General features: G+C 42.3%; 1 protein-coding gene across 1 annotated transcript in view; it reads right to left on the reverse strand.

Moving 5' to 3' along the window:
- NXPH2 (neurexophilin 2) overlaps positions 1 to 15728 on the reverse strand; it is a 40730-nt gene extending 25002 nt beyond the window's left edge. Inside the window, exon 1 of the mRNA XM_055719116.1 lies at positions 15190 to 15728. Coding sequence (XP_055575091.1) covers positions 15190 to 15243 — 54 coding nt within the window. The 5' untranslated portion in view covers positions 15244 to 15728. The remainder of the gene's footprint in view (positions 1 to 15189) is intronic.
- Positions 15729 to 21384: the final 5656 nt, after the last annotated feature.

The following is a 21384-nucleotide window of genomic DNA, read 5'->3' on the forward strand; positions in this document are numbered from 1 at the left end:
AGGCTTGGAATGGCAACACGTAAATTCATTTAGCAATTAATTTCCCTTGTTTCAAATGTACACATTCCTTGAAACAGAAGTCGTATTTGCATGGTGTGGTAGACTTCAAGGACAGCTTTCATTTGCTAACTTCGCAGGACATCGTCTTACAGATATATATACTGAATGTGTCATAGGATCAGATGTTCTTCCTTGCTCGGTAATACAGCTAGACACAGACTGCGTCCTATTTGAGTGGTCCATAAGACAGTGAACTTCTTGAATAAATGACCTAAAAGTGTTTTGAAGAAAACGGAGGGGTTTTTTTTGCCTGATAAGACTTAAAAGTATCCCAGTGCAGACATACGATTAGAACCATGTCAAAGAAGAATGTATCTCAAAACAATTTTTGAGAATTGTATTTACATCTACGAGGATAAAAAAAGATTAATTGTGATCTACTGACTTAATCTTTCACCCTGCAGATGGATGCAGTATTGCAGACCCCACTGCTTCCACACCACAGAGAGGACTCAATCAGCTGGCCCCAAAATTGAGAATGCAATCAGAAAATGAGCAACCAGATTGGAAAAAGACACACATTTATGTACTTTCATGAGTTACATCAATCACTTGCACTTATTTACACTGTCTTACAGAACATTAGTAAATGCATAGAACATTAATATATTTTTACAGCAGTGTAATTTATAAAAGGAAAAAATAGGTACATCTCTGATGCTTCTACTATTAAATTTTGGCTGAGGGAGATGAGACTGTTAAACTACTCACCTTGCATACACTACTTAAAATTGACAAAGTACAGCCTAGGAAAGTTATTCCGGATCTTATCCTCCAGGGTCAATAATTCTATACTTGGAGCCTTCTCTGAACTGATTTGTCTGTATTTCAGATAGGAACACACCTTGATGTTTCTAACCAAATTGATGAATTTCTCCCACACATTTATTGTTCTTATTTCTGACTACTGCAAGAAAAACTAGCACCTTGTCTGGCTCTTAATGGGAAGTTTATCTATTAAAGATGATGACTTGTATGAGAAACAGGTGGTGGTTCCAAATAAAAGGACTGTTTTACAACTACTCCAAATGGATTTCTTCAAGGAGTAGGAAATATGAAGCAATATCAGGTTTATGTCAAAAGAACATGTGATTTTTTTTTTTTTTGTAGCATCTTTCAACAGAAGCTTTCCTTACACTGACAGCTACAAAGGTTGTCGCTGCTTGCAAAGAAACGCGTCCCTCAGGAATTTGTGGGGTATTTCTTTAATCAGAAATTAGAGACTGAGAAAACTACTTTGGTATACAATCTGTTTATGCGTAATTCCTGCTGTTATTTTTCTTTTCAGCTACTACTGTATTTCTCAGAGCACCAATGTGTGCTCAGCCCTGTACACAAAACAGAAGGCACCCTTGAAGAGCTTGCAATGGAAGTAATATGTCAGGGAGACTGGTAATGTTTCTAGCTAGATACAAGAATGTTCTCCCTGAGCTCTGCGCTGATCAAAGTCTCATAACTGTACTTGTCCTACCTTTTGGTGTTATGCTTGTTAACTTGTGCATAGTTCTAATACAGTCATGTAGTTCACATTTTCAGAATATACACACAGCGTCCCATCCTCATGGGCTAACTGCCGACATATGAAAAAGAAAAACAAACCTGCCTAGATAGCATGCCCAGAGGTGGATAAAAAAAATGGCTGTGAAAGCATTGCAGTTTGAAGCAGAAAGAATTTTCCAAGAGAATTATTCAGAACATAATATCTTCCTCCTGTACACAGCTCATTTTCTTCATCTGCAACACTGCCAAGCTCTCTGAGAGTCCTCTATCCTTCGGTGGTGTCTTTTAACCCTAACAAGTTGAGTCAGCGCTGTGGATATCTTTCCATTAAGATGTTCTATGAAAATCAACAGGACAGAGGGAAGAAAAAAAGATGTAAGCTACTACAAACAAACATGACCGATAGAAAAGATCAATGAAGAGGCAAAACTTGCTGTGACATAATGCTAACATGGTAGTTCCTTGAGAAAAAGGTCCCCAGGAACAGGCAAATAATGCCATCTATAGCGAAGTGTCTCAAGAGTGATAGAAAAGAAGATAGCTAAGCATAACAGGAAGGAATTAAGAAAACTTTGTGTATTATATTAGGAAAAACCTACATCACAGGAAGATATTGATAGCTTTTCCTGGTAGCCATCTGCTAAAGAAAAGAACAAAAGAGCAGGGAGAGCTTGAGAGACGGTAAGTACGCTTTTTCCACAGGTATATAAGAGATGCTTAGGTCCTAAACCCCTAACCTCTAAAACCACCGTGAGGGACATACGACCCAAGTAGCCCTTACATTTTAAAAACACAAATTCCCCTGATTTTGCTTTGGATCATGCCTCGCTAAGCTCCTGATCCACGTACAGGCTGTCTTGGGATACAAGTCAAGGCATTCCTTCATTGATTTCTGATGAAGGATCCAGTCCAGGATGTGGTTTTCATGCACCTTTGACTAAGGTCCCAGAAAGAAGAAAAAATGCTTGCAACGATGCCTCCACTGCTTTTTATTTTAATTTAGTTTCTAGTTTCTTTAATCCAGTCTCTCCTTGCAGAAGCAACTACATCTTTTAGTAGGTGTGAGAGAAAAGTCGCTTACCTGCTTGCACTGAATTTGAACATATATGTCCCACCTCCCACCAAAAAAAACAACAACAAAAACCCCACAAATTTGTACTTATTCTCTCTCTTCCTCCAAAAGGTAGATCCAGGCAGCTTTCAGTCCCTTTGAGGGCAGGGAATGAGCACCCTCCTGTAGAATACTGTCTACCTTGATAAATACGATACTGTCCTGAAAGATGCAGTCTCACTTTCTCTCCTGCTGCACTAATTAGGGGATAAGCTCCGACTTATCTGCACAGAGAGAATGGAGATATTATCACCTATTTATTCATTAGTCATTAAAAGCTGCTCTACCTGAGGCTAACCAGCTTCCCTTAAAAACGCCTGCTAGCCTACTTGAAAGAAGGCATCCCTGCAACCCAGAGGAAGACTGAAGTTTCTGAGAGGGATACATTTGAAGCTGCTGCTCCGTTCTTCTTGGACCTTGCTAGGTATCTCCCTTGCTTCTGCATGGGGAGCTTGTCTCGTCCTCAGGCACCATGTGCAAACCAGTTGTTTAATTCCAAGCTGTGATATAAAGAACTTCTGTACTATCTTTTAATGACTTTGAATTTTCCAGAAATGTAGAAAAATTCCTGGCCACGTTTAATTAAGATGTTTTTCTCAACTGAAGAAATAAGAAAAAAAACCCCACCTTTATTTGTGTAGGTTTTCTTGCCCAGCTAAAATTGATTACTATTTCTTTTCCAGTTGAGTATTTTGAAGATGAGCCTGAACCAAATTAATTATACGGTAGCCCATGTTTTCATTACAGCCAAGGGTAGATTAAGATGTCTTTTGTAGCCTCTACGTGTCTATATAATAACAACCAAAACCCCGAAATGTGACCACCCCAGGAAGTCTTGGTGAACTTCTGATTGGAGTGCAGGTGTGTTTTGGCTTTCGGACACATTTCTGCTTCAAATATTATTTTAGCCCATTTCCTAAGAAAATCAAGCTCCCTATGATGCTGTGGCCCATTAGCTGTACATCAGTCCCACTCATATAATTGTTCAACCATTCTGTGCATTGCAGTTGGATCTGACAGAGCTGCTGACCTCAAGGATAATTAGATTCCTATTAAATAATTGTAGTGGGTAAGAAAGAAATTGGGACATCGGGCACATATTCATAGCAGAGCAGGCTTTAGTAATACCTGCTCACAGACCAGTTTATCTCAATATTCCCGAAATGCACAGAAGGATATTGATATCACTGGTATCGAATAAGTCGGTTAAGTCACCATTGGTTTGCGTTATCAGGACTAGTTTTATTATCTAAATAGAACATAAAGTTGAATCTCCTTCACAGTTACAAGCTTTATTGACATCAATTAAAAATAAATCTAGGAGATAATAGGAACTGGAAAAGACAATCCAATCCATCAAAACCCAAGAAAGATACAATACCTATTACATTTGTATTTTTCACCACATTAATATTGTTATTCCACAAAAAATATAACTGTGCTGTTCATTGAAAGAATATTGCAAACTCACCAGAAGGCAAATTTCTGCAGAATGGAGTTCTTAGTCATCATAAATACAAAGCAAGCTATTTTAAATTCACTCCTTCCCCATTGTTCAATATTGAGTATTAAAACCTGCAACGCTGAACCTTCAGTCTAAGCAAGCAGAGTAACAGATCCCATCCAACATCCACAAAAAGGTTTTGTTAAATAAAATGTGGAGTTTAAATTCCCTAGTTACAGCACTGTTAGGCTGTCCATTGCTGATAATACATAGGTCATGCATATCTGAATAAAAGGATTATGGGGTAAATACCATAAAATGGATCTGACTATGAGGTATGTCATGTTTTCATTCTTACATTTAGAGGCATTTATTTTAAATCAAATAGGTCCTAACTCAACAATTAATTTATTCTCCTGTCAGACACTCAACTGCCTCGGTATTAAGTTAGTTTCAGTTAGGTGCCAGGAACTAGATACTGAATGTTGGTGAGAAGAAAAATACGAAGAGGCTTGAAAAGTGAGATGGGTGAGGATGGCTTTCCCTCTTTTTAAGAACTTTAAGGAAAAACATCAGCTGTGATTTCACCAGAGCTGTTGTAGAAAAAAATATCTGAGATTTTGAGTTCCAGAGGGAAGGAGAAAAAGTGTAAAGAAACAAAACCCCTTCTGTGCCCCCAGAAAAGCAGCTGTATCTCTTGGTCTTCATCTAAATTTTACACACCAGAGCTCACTGCCACAGCAAGACCTTGATAGGAAGAGGGTGTCAGAAGGGAAAAATATGCTTTTTAGAAGAATAGTGTAGCATCTATAGCATCTGTAGTTCTGTAAAACTTACTTGTTTAATAAAAAAAAAAGTATGACAGCCCCCACATCATTTCTTCATTTTCTTTTGCTTTAACATTAGATATCCACTCAGATATTGCCTTGTAACAAATGAGTTTAAAAATGGACAGGTTTAAATGGAAACACTCTAGAAGTACATTATACAACCTAGGGCTCAAAGCCGATAAAGCCTTTGGGTTGATCTACTACCAGAGAGCTTGGACAGACAGCTGTCAGCAAGGGGTACACTAATGGCTATTAACAGATTCTGGAAAGGTAACTCCATCTATTTAATGTTTGCTGTACAAATGCAGTATGTTTTGCTTTAAGTAAAAAAAAAATAAAATTGAAAGCTGGTCAGTAGAAAGGAAGGTTGTCTTTCTACCTGCTCCTGTACCTTGGATCAGGTAGGCATCTCCAGGAGGAACAGAAAAGCAAGGAAGCTGCTGCTTCTCCTGGAGGAACTGAGCATCCTCTGCTTGAAAGAAACTTCAGGAGGATGAAGCAAGGAGGGAGGGAGGAAAAGAGGTGGCAAGCAGCAGCTCATGGCAGAGTGCAGCTCAGAGAAGCTCCCTGAAGGGCCAGAGCCTTCCTTGCAGCAGAGAGCAGACCCAAGCCATGGGAACATGAAGACTGATGGATTTGTCATTAAGCACAGAAGACTGTGCAGTTTGATTAAAAAATGGTTGTTTCCAGTACTCGTAGACTAATTCAATGACTGTAAACTACACAGCAGAAGCAGAATCTGGCATGCAACTGCAGCTGTATCACAGGATTTGTCCCAGCCTGACAAGGAGCTTAACATCAGTATTTTCCTTGCCTTGAATGATGAGAGAATTGAAAGTAGCCAATGGACAAAATTTAATCTGCTTTAAAAGCAAGTGAGGTGCAATTTAGTGAGTGATTCTCAAGTAAGTGGCCCAGGCTAACACACCTGATAACACTTCAGTGGTGCCACAGGGACAGAAGTAACATTATCTGCTACGAATCTTTCCATAAAGCTGATTAGCATTTTGTTAGTTTAATGAGTGGAAAACAACACAAGCTTTAGCCTTCTCCCTGGCACAGTTTGCTCAAGAAACTGAAGGACTGGGCTTTGCTTCTCCCTTGCTCCACGTTATGTCACTGCAAAAATGTCTCTGTCGCTGGTCAATTAAGATCAGATTCAGTGGCCCTTTTCAGCTGCTACAGTGCTTGATCTTATAAAAAAAAAAGTTTGAAGGCTTGACTGTAATTTAAAAGACAAAAATTTCGTCTTTGAATTATTTAAGACATTGCTTCCCAACTTCTTCTATTCTATTGTTTCTGAATATCTTAGAGAGATTTTTATTTGCTTTTAAACCAAGGAGGCTCCAAACTAAAAGCATATTTTAAGAATCCATAACAGAATAAAGTACAAGAAGAATATTTTATAATTATCCCCAAATTATGCATTTTAATGCATAAAATAAGGATTTTAGTTTCTCACATGCAATACTAACTTTCTGACACACATCTACATGACCTAAAACCAGTAGTTGTACAGTTGTTTCTCCTGCATTTAAACCTGGAGGCTGTTCAGACATATGTAGATTTAAACCTTGCCAGTCTGGTCTCTCGGCAAGATTTAGTGGCATTGGCTTGTGCTGCCACATTTGGCTTCCAGACTGGAGTTGGGTTGAACTCTGTGAACCAAGCAAGGAGTACAGTGGAGTTTCCATGTGCTTATGTAGACCGTTGCCTTGTCATGCAACCTCTGTCCTGTAGGATATGAAATAAATATATTTTGTCCTAAAAATATATTGAAATGTATTGTAAAGATGCTCAAAAAGGTTCTTTTTATATTTTATGTTTTCCTCCTCACTTAAGGGTAGGGATAAAATTATTTCTTTGTCATTCACATAATCTCTTTAGTACAAACCTTGAATTTCCTCAACTTCCAAATACGTGGCTCTGAGATGACCAGAACCCACATATTATTTATTTTACTTTAAATACATACTCTTAATTATATGTTTTCTTGTCTTTTGGAGACAAAAGAACCCAAACTACTGCATTATTGCATTAAAAACATAGATATATTAGAATTTTATCTGAGGAAAGCATGTGGTACAGCACTGAAATTTAATTCGAAAATGTGTACACTGCCACCTGAAAAGTAATGGGTTAAAATCCTAAGTGATAAACTATATGAATCAGCATATGGTCATTCACCAGGGCTGCAAACACCTCACAGAAGCCAGCTTCTCCTCTGACAAAGCTCATCCTTGCCTCTGTCTTTGTATCAAGATAGGCCAGTGAAGGAGAGGGTCAGCTCCACAGAATATGCATCTGGTCCACTGGAGATGAAGTTGAGAAATGTGCCCTGAGGCTCTATTTTGTCACATTGAGCCAGCCTTTGTTCCTTTGGTTTCCCAAAATAATGACGGCACATGTGTAACACATCTAGACTATACAGTACCATAAAGTCCAACTACAGAGTACTGTAAAATTACTGTTATGCACCTATTCCTGTACTGCAATTTCTGAAGGTTTCTTCTTCTAACAACCACCCAACTGCTTGGAGTACGGAGAAAGTTCAACTTGGGAATACCTTGTATGATTAGGGCTGCTGTCGGAGGAACACTCACACTCTCAGCCAAAGGCTCGAGAACAAATCACTGGCCATGAGACCATCTAAGCCCCATGGGGAACAGCACTTGCAACTTTACAAACACATGTAATAAACAACAGGAAGCAATCAGCAGGTGCTTGTAAGAAGAAAAGAGCCAGGCAGCCTCTGAGGAAAAAAAATCCTCAAGGTCCCACGTTTTCCCCTCCTGGGATGCTAAGCCTTGTGGTTCCCCATCCCTCTTTGCGGGATGAAAACAGTAGCAGGACCCAGAACTGCTCACGGCAATCACCAGGTTCTTGCACTTGTACAGCCAAAGAGACAGACTGAGTGAGAGCTCAGATCTTCCTTCTTTGCTTGGTTGGAAAAATCCTACTTCCAAATACTCTCCAGTGGGAAGAATAACAGCAGAAGGGACCCACCACGGCCTCTAACATGCAGAATTTGGTGTTACTGTGGGAATATTCCTTGTCACTGTCAATCTGTCCATCCCCCTCCTCCTGCAATAACTGCCCAGGCTCAATCCACCTGCCCACAGAGCTGTTTTATTTCCATCATCTTCCTCTTTCTCATATGCAACCTCTTACTCCCTCCACAAAGTCCCAGTGCTTCCTTTTTTTTTCTTCAGGTCATCCTCAAGCACAGCCAATTCCTTCTCCATCAGAACCATACAAAGCCCTTAAATCTACATCATAACAGAACAAATATAGAAGCACTTCTATGCACAGTGTTTTATTTTCCTAGATAATAGGTACAGTAAGATGAAATTAAGGTTGTGTTTATCCCCATGATTCATGGTATTATAAATACCTGGTCATCACCAAAAAAAGTCAGGAAATTCTCAACTGATCATAAACATGAACCAAACATGATGGATCTAGAGAAGCAGAATTTGGGCATTTAGAGTAGCCTCAGCTCTGCACTGTAATGACACAATAACCATAATTGGTCCCAATGCACATAAAAACTGATTTTTGAGACATTAGATTCTTAGTTTTATTTTTTATTTCTCCCTATTCTTTCATTTTCGCTTCCCTGCTAATAATAGCTTCTATTACTACCAATCGTTTGGAACAAAGAGAAAACCTATCTCAAGAACTACAGCTCTTAAATTCTACCTTAAATTACAGTCAAGTCGTTCAAATTCTGTATTTACCGTAAGCACTGCCATTCCAGGGAGAGCAAAGCATCATACCAGCATTGAAATATCTGCTGCAAGGACAAAACTACTTAAGTCTTAACTGCAGATCCATCTTCATAGCCCTTTATTTCCTCTCTACTCTTAATTTGTTTCCTTGAACCTCTTAACTGCGACTGAGCTTACAGCTGACACAGAACACGAGCCCACAAGAAGATTCCCTACAGAGAAGGCATTGTCTTCCAAATCCTGACCTGCAGACATCATAGGTTTTGTGTAAGATTCATCCAGAAATTCATCCCACCCCCATCCTATCCCCTGCTCACCTGGCAGAGTGCTGACAACTCCCGTATTTCCACATGGGACCCGTAGCTTTTCCAGCACCCCAAGTGCCTGGTATGTGGAGTCTGGGAGCAGGTAAACATTACGGCTCCAGCCCATGCTCCGTGCTGCGAGGAGTCCTGCCAGAAGGTGCAGACTCCTGGGCTGCAGCCTTATGCTGAGGATCCTCCATCACTTCATTTAGTGTAGGGTGTATCCCAAGAGCATGACTCGACCATGTTGCATGACTCTTCTGCACAGATGCCAGCACATTTTCAGCGCTGTGACTGTACAGTAAAAGTTTCTGAAGTATGAACCACAAGGAAACAACTGATAGTTTAGACGTATATTGATAATCAGAGAAAACCTGCAAGTGTGAGAAGCGCTAAATTGGGGGAAATGCACTCTAAAAGGGTGAAATGTGATTCTCATGGACTTAACAGTAGTGATGCTCTGCTGGAAGCAGAACCTACCTAGCAGGTCCATCCATCATTTTCATTAACTCTGATTCTTCAGCTACCTAAACAAACTACATAAACTACAGCTACAAACATGGGGGGAAACTGAGAATGAAAATGGAATGGGAACAATGAAGGAAGTCAGGGAAATACACACAAACATTTTTAAGATTTAAACTGAAAGGCCAAAGCTGCCCCAAAATAGGATGTTTGGAAATCAAGTTCAGGATGAATTTATAATAGTCACATGAATAGGAACATTCACTTTCCTCTTTTCCAGTTCTGCAAGACTTGATCCAGTAAAACTTCAGGGCCAGTATTTTTGCTTTATAACGGGTAAATGAGCACTAGAAGACAGATTAACATAGCAAATGCACCATCATGCGAGGTACTCATCGCAGCAAAACTCCTCCTTTTCACCTTGCTGCATTTTGTTTTGATACATTGACAAGTATGTGTGAAAGACTCAATGTGACAGTGTCCCCTGAGCACCAGAACAGTTTGCTCTGTTTCTGAGGAAGGTGCAACCCACACCTATGGAATTACAGCTTTTGTCTTAAAACCATTCAGGGTAGACTAGCACTGGTCTTTTCTTATTGCAACTATTTACCAGAAATGCCCAAGAATTACCATGTCTTACTCAGCGTTTGAGCCATGTAGTTTTACACCGCACCCACAGACCACAGGCACCACAGTGACAGTTACTACCCTGTGCTCATTTCCCACCCCGTGCCACAACAAGCAGCCTTTGCTTCTCATACATTTTTGTTTGCTAAGCATTGATTAAAGGTACAACTTTCAACAGCGTAGGAGGAATTTGGTGCACCTAGAGCAGATGTGCACCTCTCTGACACCCTGAATGTCCAGACCAGCAAGTGGTTTCTGCTGCTCCCTTTTGACTCCCATATCCCGGGTTCCTTTCTTGCCGAAACCAAGGCTCAGGAAGCAAAACAGAAAGGTGGGACCGATCAGCGCATCCCAGTTTAGTGTTTGGGCTCAACTGATCTGTTTCAGTTCCCTGTCCATCAGACTGCGCTACCAGTAAAGAGAAGCACTTACAGCACATCTCTGACATGTAGCTCTCAAAACAGTTTACTCTGGCAGAAAATTACTTCCCATGTTACAGATGGGAAGATGTAGATTTGGATTTTACCTGCCATGTGCTAGGGAACCCCGAGGTATCTAGCAGTCTACTGGACATCAGTCAAACAGACTTGCTGTACAGATTTTAAATAGGTTCTATAGCCTTTCTGTGCCCCAGTCAACCTACAAATAAACAAAAATACCAGTTACCAGTTCCACAGAACTAGGTCAAAAGATGTGATGTAAGGACAAGTTGAGTTTAGTGTTGTGTGGGAGCCTCCTATGTAAACTAAACCTAGCCCTATCTGCCTTTAAGACATAACTCCTCATTCAGGATAATAAATTCCCAAAATGCTGAAACCAGCATTTGTTGAGCTGTCTTCAACTTCAAACTGCCTGCATTCCTTGGGTTACTTATATTACTTTATTACACAAGAACAAGATGTAGGTTTACAATGCCTACAGCATCAAGAAAAATACCAAAATAAACCAAATGAAATGTTGGCCCCAATATATTTCATGACAAAGTTCTCCCTGAAATTAAGGGGGATGGAATTTCATCTGTGTGCTTCAAGATGACCAGAGGGAAGCATTTACCTTTCCAAAACAGACTTGAGAGTTTTGCAAGTTGCCCGTTTCTGATTCTCACTGCAAGGGCATGTTACGCAGACTACATTTACAAGGCTACGAAGACAAAATTAAAGTAGCCAGGAGGAACACACCTCTGTGTTTCTGTGCCTCACATGGTATACATATTTAAATGGAAATGCAGCTTTATTTCAGTTCTCAAGCTATTTCTGCTTATGAAGCAGTATCTGGTACAATAATTTACAAGTTATAAATACTCTTTTCAGCTCGAGTTGTGAAGAACCTTAAATTTTGAGTTTAAAAAAAAATAAAACCCTGTAAAAATTCTGGCTTCATTGACAAACTGTTTTTCATTATTGTTAAAAATTTCAGTCCTTGAGAAGTCCAAGATGAAGAAATTGTCATTGAATTTCATTCATAAGAAATGCTATACGTAAGTCTGGGTAGAGAAAAAAATCTTAAAATATCATATTCGTCTTTTTTCCTAATTATTTCTCCATCTATACAAACACTATTGGGAAAAAAAGAACTGCTTTTGGGGTTTGTGAAATAATTGAATCCTATGGTGATGTTAAAGAGAGCTTCTTGATAGGAACGCTGATGCAACTTTATGTAGCACTCGAAAATACTGCTGTAATCCCCTCTTAATTTCAGACTGCAAAGATACAAGAATAAACAAACAGTTAAGGTGCCCGATTGCTCTGCAGAACTACAGGGCCTGTCTGTGAGTGTTTGTCTGTAACTATACCTTGCCAAGACAAAGGGAAAGTACCAGCTATCCATAGCTGAAGCAAACTCTGCTTCTTGATCCAAAACCAATATACAACCCCCTTTATCTTCCCTCTTTCTTTCTTAAAGGAAAGGCGGAAATGTCATAAATTTTGAAGATGCCATATAAGCTATTTTAAACAATGTTATGAAACATGACATTTCAAAGGTGCAAATTAATAACACAAAAAGAAAATGATGGATACTGATGGCATTTTTTATTAAACAAAATTTCTTTAAAATGACAAGTAATATTCCCAGGGAAGTAGCTGCAGCCCCCTCCCTCTAAGACATTTAAAGCTAACTCAACAAAAAACATTAGCAGGCATAATATAAACCCTATAATCCCAATACTTCAGTCTTTTCAATTTCCTACATGCAGAACTCCATTATTCATAAAGAGATAACTAACAGGGCATTCAGCAATTATGTGACAATTGAAAAAGCTTACTGAAAATTAATAGTAAAGCAAGAGTACCTACTAATGATAATACAACACAATAAAAAAATTTTTGGTCTTCTTATCAATAACAGCACAGACATGTACTGACTGTGCATTGCAAATTAGTGTTTTGATCTATATTGACAATATAAGGTAAACCCAACTTTATAAATAAATACATTTATACAGAAGCAAGTTAGCCCTTAGCCTGAACTCAACAGCAGGCTGTTTAATATACCCAAATGTGCAAAGTAGTTTAAGAAATATACGCGTGCTTATCCTGCATGCATACTGGTACACAATCTATTAATCAAAATAACAATCCAGGAACATGCTACAAAAATTCATCTATATTCTTATTAAGTTAGTACTAAACATGAACTTCTGATTGAATAATATTAGACATAGCATTTAAACAATCACCTAACTAACGCTGCTTTCAGAAATTCAGTGAGATTGCCTGTCATAATCTTTAGCAACTCCTCAAATTTGTGAAGTTTTACAGTTTTTATCCTACATTTACGTATCTTGAAGAAGCAGGTAAGTAGATAGTATTTGAAAGCCAAGCAAGTGTTTTTAAGTCAAATCTAATTTGAAAAAGTACTTCTATCTTCACTAAAATACAGTGTCAAAATATTTTGCATTCTAATGTCTCTGATTTCATAAAAAATTAATATTGCACCATCAGGAAGGGTTTGATGGTAGCATTTCTTGGTTACTAGAATGTTGCTGTACTGCAACGCTGAAAGACACAATTTTTTCTTTCTTGGCTGAAATGCTGAGCCTTTAGTGTTGTATTAATATTAACCACATTGATCTTTGGTTTAACACACACACACACACAAAAGTCAAGAATTAGTACCACCACTGCCTGCCTGCTAAAACTGCTAATTAGATTCCAGGAAGCCACCAGTCCCTCCAAATACCAGCCAGAGAACAAAGAATAACACAGAGACTTGCATTCAATGCATAACCAGCAGCATGAAATATTTCTCAACTCAATCTGTAATAAGCTGTAACTTTAACCAGATGTTAACCAGATGTTCTGGTAACAGTATGCCAAAATGTATTTACACAACTTGTTAGTAAGAGATTAGTATTAAAAATCATACCTAAAATGCCTCTAAAATCTCATACATTCTCATTTTGCTTCAATTAATTTAAACTAATTTATGTAAGCTGTAAAACTAGTTGACTACAAAACTCTGCTGGTTTGTATACAAAGAATGCAGAAAAAAATGAATACTCCTGGGTGAGCTGAGTGCCACAAGCATCTGAACACCTGCACTGGCTCCGCATGATTTTTGTTTGATTCAAGGCAGCAATTTAGGGTTTTTTTAAGCAGCCTTCACTCAAGGCACGTAAAACCACAGCAAGCAACTTCCCAACATCATCCGTAAAAGATTGTGTAACAGACCTGATCCCTGTTGATACAAGTTTCAATCAATCCCTTTGATATCTGTTTAAAAAAAATAAACAGGAGGGCCTGAGTGAGGTTGTAGGTGTGAGGAGGGAGGGTTTTTATTTCGTTCCCTTCTGCTCAGCAACTTTGTAATCCATTTACCGCTGTCCTTTCCCATCTCTCACCCCTGCGCCTTGTTTAGCTGGAAACTGGGCTGCAAGAATGTGAAGAATGTAAACAGGCTTTTATTGTCCAAAAGGATAGGAGTGTGAAAGAAATGTGTGCCTTATCGCAGGACTGCAGCTCGCGACTTCATTGCTATGATAAAGTGCTGGAGCAAAAAACATTACACGACAAGCACAATCCAAAACCGGATTAGAATTTGACATAAGCTTCCTCAAAAACTAATCAATCAACTCACACTGTAATATTAGACTCCAGTTCTTAAGGAGGGTGTTTAATCCTTTCAAGGTTTATTACACACTCCCTATTGACTACAGTGACAAACTTTCAGATGCAAGGCAATTGGGGAAGAGAGGCATAACTTTTGCCGCACGAATCGGGGGTAATTATGGGAGTAAAACCAAAACTTCCCCACACACAATAATGTCGATATAATACTTTAATAATATTTGCTCAAGTGAAGATTGCCAAACTCCTTTGCAAATACCGGGCTTTTTCCCCTCCCTGACCACATTAGCAGGAGCTTAGGCCGCTCGTTTGCCCGGCCGCGCCCCGGGGCAAGGCGGCGGCGGCGGGGAGCGCCCCCCGCACCCACCCACCGGCTGCGCTGCGCTCCCCTGCGCTCCTCGGCCGCCTGCGTCCCGCATCCCGCATCCTCATCCCACCTGCACCCCGCGCTGCCCCGCTGCCCCCACAGCAATGCGTAGCCCAACACAGCCGTGTGCGGCAGTTTATTAGCAAAATGAAGCAAGCGCCCTCGCAAGCCAAACTGCCGGGGGGGCTTTCAAAGCGCAGGTGGCTCTGCTTGCGCAGCCGGCTGCGGCGTGCGCACGGGAGGAGGCACTGGCGGACGGCAGAAAACTTTCCGGGAACGGACAGTGGCACCCGCCCGCCCGCGGGACACGGCTCCCGGCACGTCCCCCGGGCCGGCTCCCGGCTCGTCCCCCCCGGGCTGGTTCTCGGCGCATCCCCCTCGGCGCGTCCCCCCTCGGGCCCGGCCCCCGGGGCCGCTCGCTGCCCGGGTACCTGCGTGCCCCGCCACCCCGAGCCCCCGCGGAGCAGCAAACGCGCGGGAGCCCACAGACCCCCTTAAATAAGACCCGAACCACCCGAACCGACCCAGGAACCGGCGGCGGCGGCGGGCGCGGCGCGGGCTGCTCCAGTCAGCCCTGCCTCAGCCTGCGGAGCGGACCGCGCCTGCCGCTCGCCCCGCGGGAAGGGCGCCGGGGCCCCCGGGTCCTGCGGCGGGGCCCGGGGGCGCGGGGCAGGGCACTTACGAGGTGGAGGACGCCCTGGACCACGACGAGGGGCAGGGGCCGCAGGTGCACCATCCTGGCTGCCGGTCTAGGAGGCGACTCCCCTCGCGCGGGTCTCGCACATCTCCGCTCCGGGGAGGAGAGGGGGGCAGGACTGAGCGCAGGGACACGCCGCCCCGCTTGTCCCCCCTCACGGGGCGCTGGCAGGCAGCGGCCAGACCCCGGCACTGCCGCGCCGCTCCGCTCCGCGCCGCTCGGCTCCGCGGGCGGCCATGGCGGGCGGGAGGCGGGAAGAAAGCGGCGGGAGGGCGGGAGGCGGCGGCGGCGCTGCCGGGCCGGGTGGCCGCGGCACCCCCCGCGGGGCGGAGGGGGGACCCCTCACAGCCCGCCGCTGACCGGCGTGGCGGCGGCATGCCGGCGGCCGGAGCCCCCTACCCCGCCGCCTGCCATGGTGCTGCCGGGGCGAAGGAGCCGCCCGGCCGAGCGAAGTTGAGGAGAGCTGTTGCGAGGGGCGGCGCGTCCCCGCCGGGCGCTGAGGAGACCCCGCTGCCCCGGGCGGGGCGGCCCTTCCCGGCAAGTTTAAAGACGCGGCGGCCCCTCCTCCGCCCGCCGCCACCCCCCGCCGCCCTGCCCGGAGGGGAATGGCGCTCGGCGGGGCCACAGCCCGGCAGCGCCGCGGGGTTCGCGCCCCTGCCCGTGCCTTCCCTCAGGGAGCTGCCGCCCGGCCCTGCCGCCGGCCTCCCGCCCTGGTGTAAAAGCAGAGACACAGGTGGAGATTCACCCCACACTCGCCGCCCGGGGCCGCTTTCGTGGGGAGCCGCCGCGGGTGGGTCTGGCTCCCTCAGCCGGGCGGGCGGGCGGGCAGCCGCGGCCCGTGTGGGCGCCCTGGGCGTGCTGCGGCCCAGCCGTGAGTGAGGGGCACAGCGGGGCCGCCGGGCCCTGCAGCCCGCCACGGCACCCGCCCGCCCTCGGGCTGCCCTGGGGCACCAGCCAGCTGCGGACGCAGTCCCCTCCAGCGGGTGCAGGGACAGGGTCAGGTTCAAGTGGGCTCCTTGTGTGGGGCCTGAGTGGGGAAGAGCCACCGCGGAGCAAGCTGAGGCGCGGGTAATGGCCTCTGGGCAAGCTGGCAGCCCAGAGGGCGGGGGAATCCGTCTTCAAAGAAGTCACTCAGAGTTCCATCCATTTTAACAACGTGAATTAATTAATACACTCTAGACCCATTTTTGAGATGGGCATGAGAAGCCTGAAACTTTTGTTCATGTGCTTTCCAGCTGCAGGAGTGATGATGACCCTGTAAGACGGCAGCCTCTGAGAGGGAAATGCGGTTCTGAGTGCAGGAGGAGGCCGGGTGGGCCAGAACAGCCAGCCATGGCCAGCACACCTGCCTCCACACAGCCAGGACTGGTGCTGTGGCACCCTTACCGTAACGGATACACCTGCATCGGGTCTGGCGGTGCCGGCATTTGCAAATCGGTAATGCACATGTGATGTGATGGGCAAGCTCTCTGCCACTGGGCTGAAGCGGAGGTAGTGGTTTCCATTTCCAACCCCTGTCTGCCATTTGCAGATCAGTTTCCTCTTAATTGTCAGTTGCTCCATCTCATCTTCTTACCAGCTCTGTGTTCGGGTTACATTTTGACTACCTTTGTGTTTTCGATTGCTAAAATCCTTGCCAGTTTGAACAGTCTTGCAACCCGTTCATTGCACTTGAGGGCAGCCATGATTTTACCAGATAACGATTGTGGTTATTCAATTGTTACATCCTACTGGTTCCTTTCCTAGCTCTGCTGCCATGTGTCTCATGGAATGTATCATGTGGATGCAATCGAGCCACAAATTGCGTTCTCTCATTTGGGTTCAGAAAAGATGCTTGATCTATAGCAAAGCAAACTACATATGAACTGAACAACTCTAAAATGGGTTCATTTGCAGATTCAGAGAAACAGAACTGAATATTGACTTAGTCAATACATTATAATGTAATTCATGCAGTTACTTTTTGTAGCAGTATTTAAAAGTTCTTAAAGTGTTTATCTTAGTGGTCTTGAACCTGTTGTGCTATCATTTGAATTTATTTTTAATATAGAATGATCCGCACGAAATAGGTTAGGATTTACCTATTAGAATTTAAGTCCAAAAGTTTTCTTCACATCCTGGATAAAAAATAGTTAAACGCTGCTATGCGTATGTTTAGTATCGAAACCCTGTATTTTCTATGGCACTGAAATTGCGGTTTTGCACATGTAAATGAACCAGTTGTTGGCTTAACGGTGAGGAAGCCCAGCTGGGCTGGGCAAGGCTTTTGTCCCGAGCACCCTGTGCTGGGCTGAGCGGGGCAGGCAGGGTGTGTCCGGCACGGCGGCGGTCCGGTGCCGGTGCCGGGGCCTTATAATCAATGGAAACATCTTGAGCGCGACCTACTGGTCGCAGGCGGTACTGCCGCCGGGGCCGCGCGAAGGTTTTATTTCCTCGTGACGAATTGCATTATGCAGCTGGGTGAAAAGACTGTTATGCAATTAGTTAGAATTATGAAGACTAAATTCGGATGAAGTATTTAGATAGATCTTTTTTTAAAATGAAAAGCTGTGCTCTATAAATTCAAGGAAAGCTGAATTTCTGTAATTGGCTTTTAATGGAACAATAGTGTTTAAACTAAAGTACTGTAGTTCTATCCTATTAAACACAAACAGACTCGATTTAAATGACATTAACTTTGTCACACAAGCTATCAGAAGCTGGCCTTAAATCATACTTTTTCCAGATTAACTAGCAGTAAATATTTGTAAAGTGCTTTGAAGATGAAAAGCACTGTGCGCAGTAAGTGATAAGTATTATTGTTATTTGTATTACTTCCCAGAAAAGTCACAGTAGTATTGGTTAAGAACAGAATGTAAGGCTTGAGCTTTGCATTCCCTTGCTTTGGCGTGTTACCATGATCTTCAAACGTCATTTAAATAGGGAAGAGAAAATTTTCTGGCCTAATTTTAAGGCACAATAACAAATAGTTGGTTAATCTCAGGAAATAACAGTTGTATGCTGCAGGAAGTAATCCTAATCTCTCTAGAAATGGATTGATGAGCCAGCTGTGGAAAAATTAAACTAAGAATTCAAGGTCCTACTAAACCATCTTGGCTGCTACAAGACAGTGAAAAATATCTGATTAACACATGATCTCTCATGCTTGTGCACAAAGTCAATAGTAACTTTTATCCCTTTATCAAGTGACTTATAAGCACGAAGAAGTAAAACCTGTAGTTAGCATCAAACCCATCTGTCATTCAAGCGCAATTCCATTCCCAAATCTCATTCCTCTGAGTTAATTTAAAATACTGACATCAACCTTTGCTCTTCTTAGCCCTAAGACTCCTGTTTCCAAATATTAGGAACGCTGGACTGGAAAGAGCAGCCGGTGTCATTCAGTCCATCTCTTTTGACTGCAGACAGCGCAGTGTAGGTTCTTTTTGGAAATTCTTCAACGTCGATTATTAAATTAACTAGTTAGGATTGGGGGGAGTCCCACGCCGCATTAGGAAGCTGTTCCAGAAATTCACTCCTCTGGCAGTTGAAAACCTAACTGCTGGATTCCACATTTACTGTGTTTGATACCTGGTTTTATACACACTTGTTCTTTTACAGTCACTGCTTTATCTTAATGAGCTCCTTTTCCTCCTTCTGACAATGCATAGCCCAAAAAATTTATAAGGTGCAGATTGCCTCTCAAATTTTATTAATTATGTGAGCCAGGCAGTCTCTCTCAGGCAATAGAACTCCATTTCCTGTGTCAGTCTAGTAAAACTTTTCTTTTGTCTATTCCCATTGGAATTAATCTTTTTTGAATGTGGGTGAATATCCAAATTTAGAAGTTAGTAGCCTTGTGGAACATTATTAATGCCTAATCTATCTCTGTTGGAAATATACTCTCTGATCCATGGTGTTACTGTATTTTCCTTTTCAAGAATATATCATCACAACCACATTTTCTCTCTATCATTCCAGTTGCTCCAATATGTTATCCAGATCCTTCACACTGCTGACTGCCTACCGGTTCTGTGTCAGCACCATATTTCAATAGCAAGGTCCTAAATTTTATGCTGGAATTGCTAATTAATTTATTGAATAGTAGTGGTCCCAAGACCAATCTTTGATGAACCTATTATTTAGTTCCTTCCAGACCTTGAATACAACCTGTTAAACCATACCTTACCCTCTTCACAACTTTTTCCTAATCATCTTCGCCAGCCCATCTAATTTTTTCCCACATGACATCCAATCACGTTTTGATTGAACTCCTGATAGATAACTCTATTTCATTTGTCTAGAAAATTAGTTACCTAATCAAAGGCAGGTAATGAAATATTCATCATAGTAGAATGATAGATTATTCTAAAAAAGAAACCATACCAAAACAAAACGCGAACATTGTTTCCAAGACTTTTTTCCTCCTTCAGATTGCTTTCAGCAGCTTTGCATATTTCTAAAGCTCATGTTTGCTGATACTGTGTTTCTGTTCCTTTCTGTAGTCTCAGGGGTAAGAACTGCATTTGCTGTTCTACATGTATACCATTCCTGATTTTACAGATTTATTACAAATATCTTCTACCTGACCTGCAGTTTCCCGTGTTGGTTATTTCAGAATTCTGGAGTGAAGATTGTCTGCCACTGCTTCTGCATCTACGCTTGTCTGAATATATCAACCTTTGGACTTCAGTATTACCATGGGTGTTATAACTTTCACTTCCATTTTCTCTTGCCCTTCGTGTTAGTTATATTTGCCCTAATATTCAGCGTCTTCATTCATATCGAAACCTAAAGCAGGAGATTCATTTGAGGGCACACCTAGACTATCTTTAGTTCTTTTTTCATCCCAAAGAGAAAGTGTCTTCATTTTCTTTCTCTCCGTATACTTTTGTATGAGTCTGAAGAATCTTGGCTACTTTTTCATGTGAATTTTTATGATTCTTACTTTATCACATTTTCTGACCTCTAATAAACACATTAACTTTGGTTATCAATATCTTTGCCATTTTTTGTGGTCTGTGCTTATCTTTAAATATTAATTTTTATCTAGTCATGCCTAGCACACTTGACACTGAGACATTAGGAACTTAAGTTGCAAGCATATTTTTATTTATCCATTAATTTCATTTGAACTATGTGAAGTTTTTTTAAAGATTGTGACAAGTTGATTTTCTGCGATTGGTTTCTCTAAGTATCCTAGCTACACAAATAAGCCTGTTTCAGCTTCCCATTTTTTTGTTATTCCAATACCTAATTGTTTTCATCTAGTCCATGCAGGAATATTAGTACCATTGTTTCCCCAAGCAGGATTTGGCAAGCTGACATATTCTGCATCAGTACTCCCAGGTCCTCCTGTTCTTCAGAATCCATGCATCGCTGCCAGAACATTTTAGTTTGTTCTCTTGCTATATGTAATACTTTCACACAATTTTAAAATCTTAATTGTGTTACTTTGTTCTCTAAAGCTGCATTAACAGCAGCACTTTCTGTCTCTGCTATCCATCCTTTTATCTTCTTGGGGTTTTTTGTTCATTGTTCCCTCATTTATCTGAGGTGCTCAGTTAAGTTGACCTGTAAGCTTGGCTTGAAACAGGTTGCCTCTCCACTGGAATTTTTGATCACATTGGTTAATTTGGCTTCCACACACAGTCTTTTTCTCAGTGCAGCTAGTGTACTGGATTTCTCTGTGGTCACTCTGAATAGAGAGTAATACTCGCTACTGCTATTTACTACTCCTGCACTCTAGTTCAGATCCTCAGAGGAGTTCATTACACATTTATATTTAATGATTGGTTTTAGAAGGTTATGTGGGACCACATGGTTATGTGGTTATGAGGTTTTAGAAGGTAATGAGGAATTGAGCTATTTTTCTTCTGTACCCTTTAACTTGATTTTGCTCTTGAAAACCATTTGAAAGAGAGATTAGTCACCAGTACTTACTAACTCCTTTTGAGTTCCTAGAGTTTACATATATTAAGAGAGGTTTAAAAATCCAAGCAAGTGAATTATAACTGTTTACCAATAAGAACAGACACAAAGGCACCTCCAGATCTAATTCTATGGACAAATAGAACCTTTCAATCAAGCAAAACTTTTAGTAGACATGCTGGCAATACAGGAAGAAGACTGGTGAAAGCAGATACTAATTAAAACTGAGAGGTATGCAGCAGTGGTAACAATACATTTTAAACCTTTTTG

This window comes from Falco cherrug, chromosome 8, assembly GCF_023634085.1.
Source record: "Falco cherrug isolate bFalChe1 chromosome 8, bFalChe1.pri, whole genome shotgun sequence".
Taxonomy (NCBI): Eukaryota; Metazoa; Chordata; class Aves; order Falconiformes; family Falconidae; genus Falco; species Falco cherrug.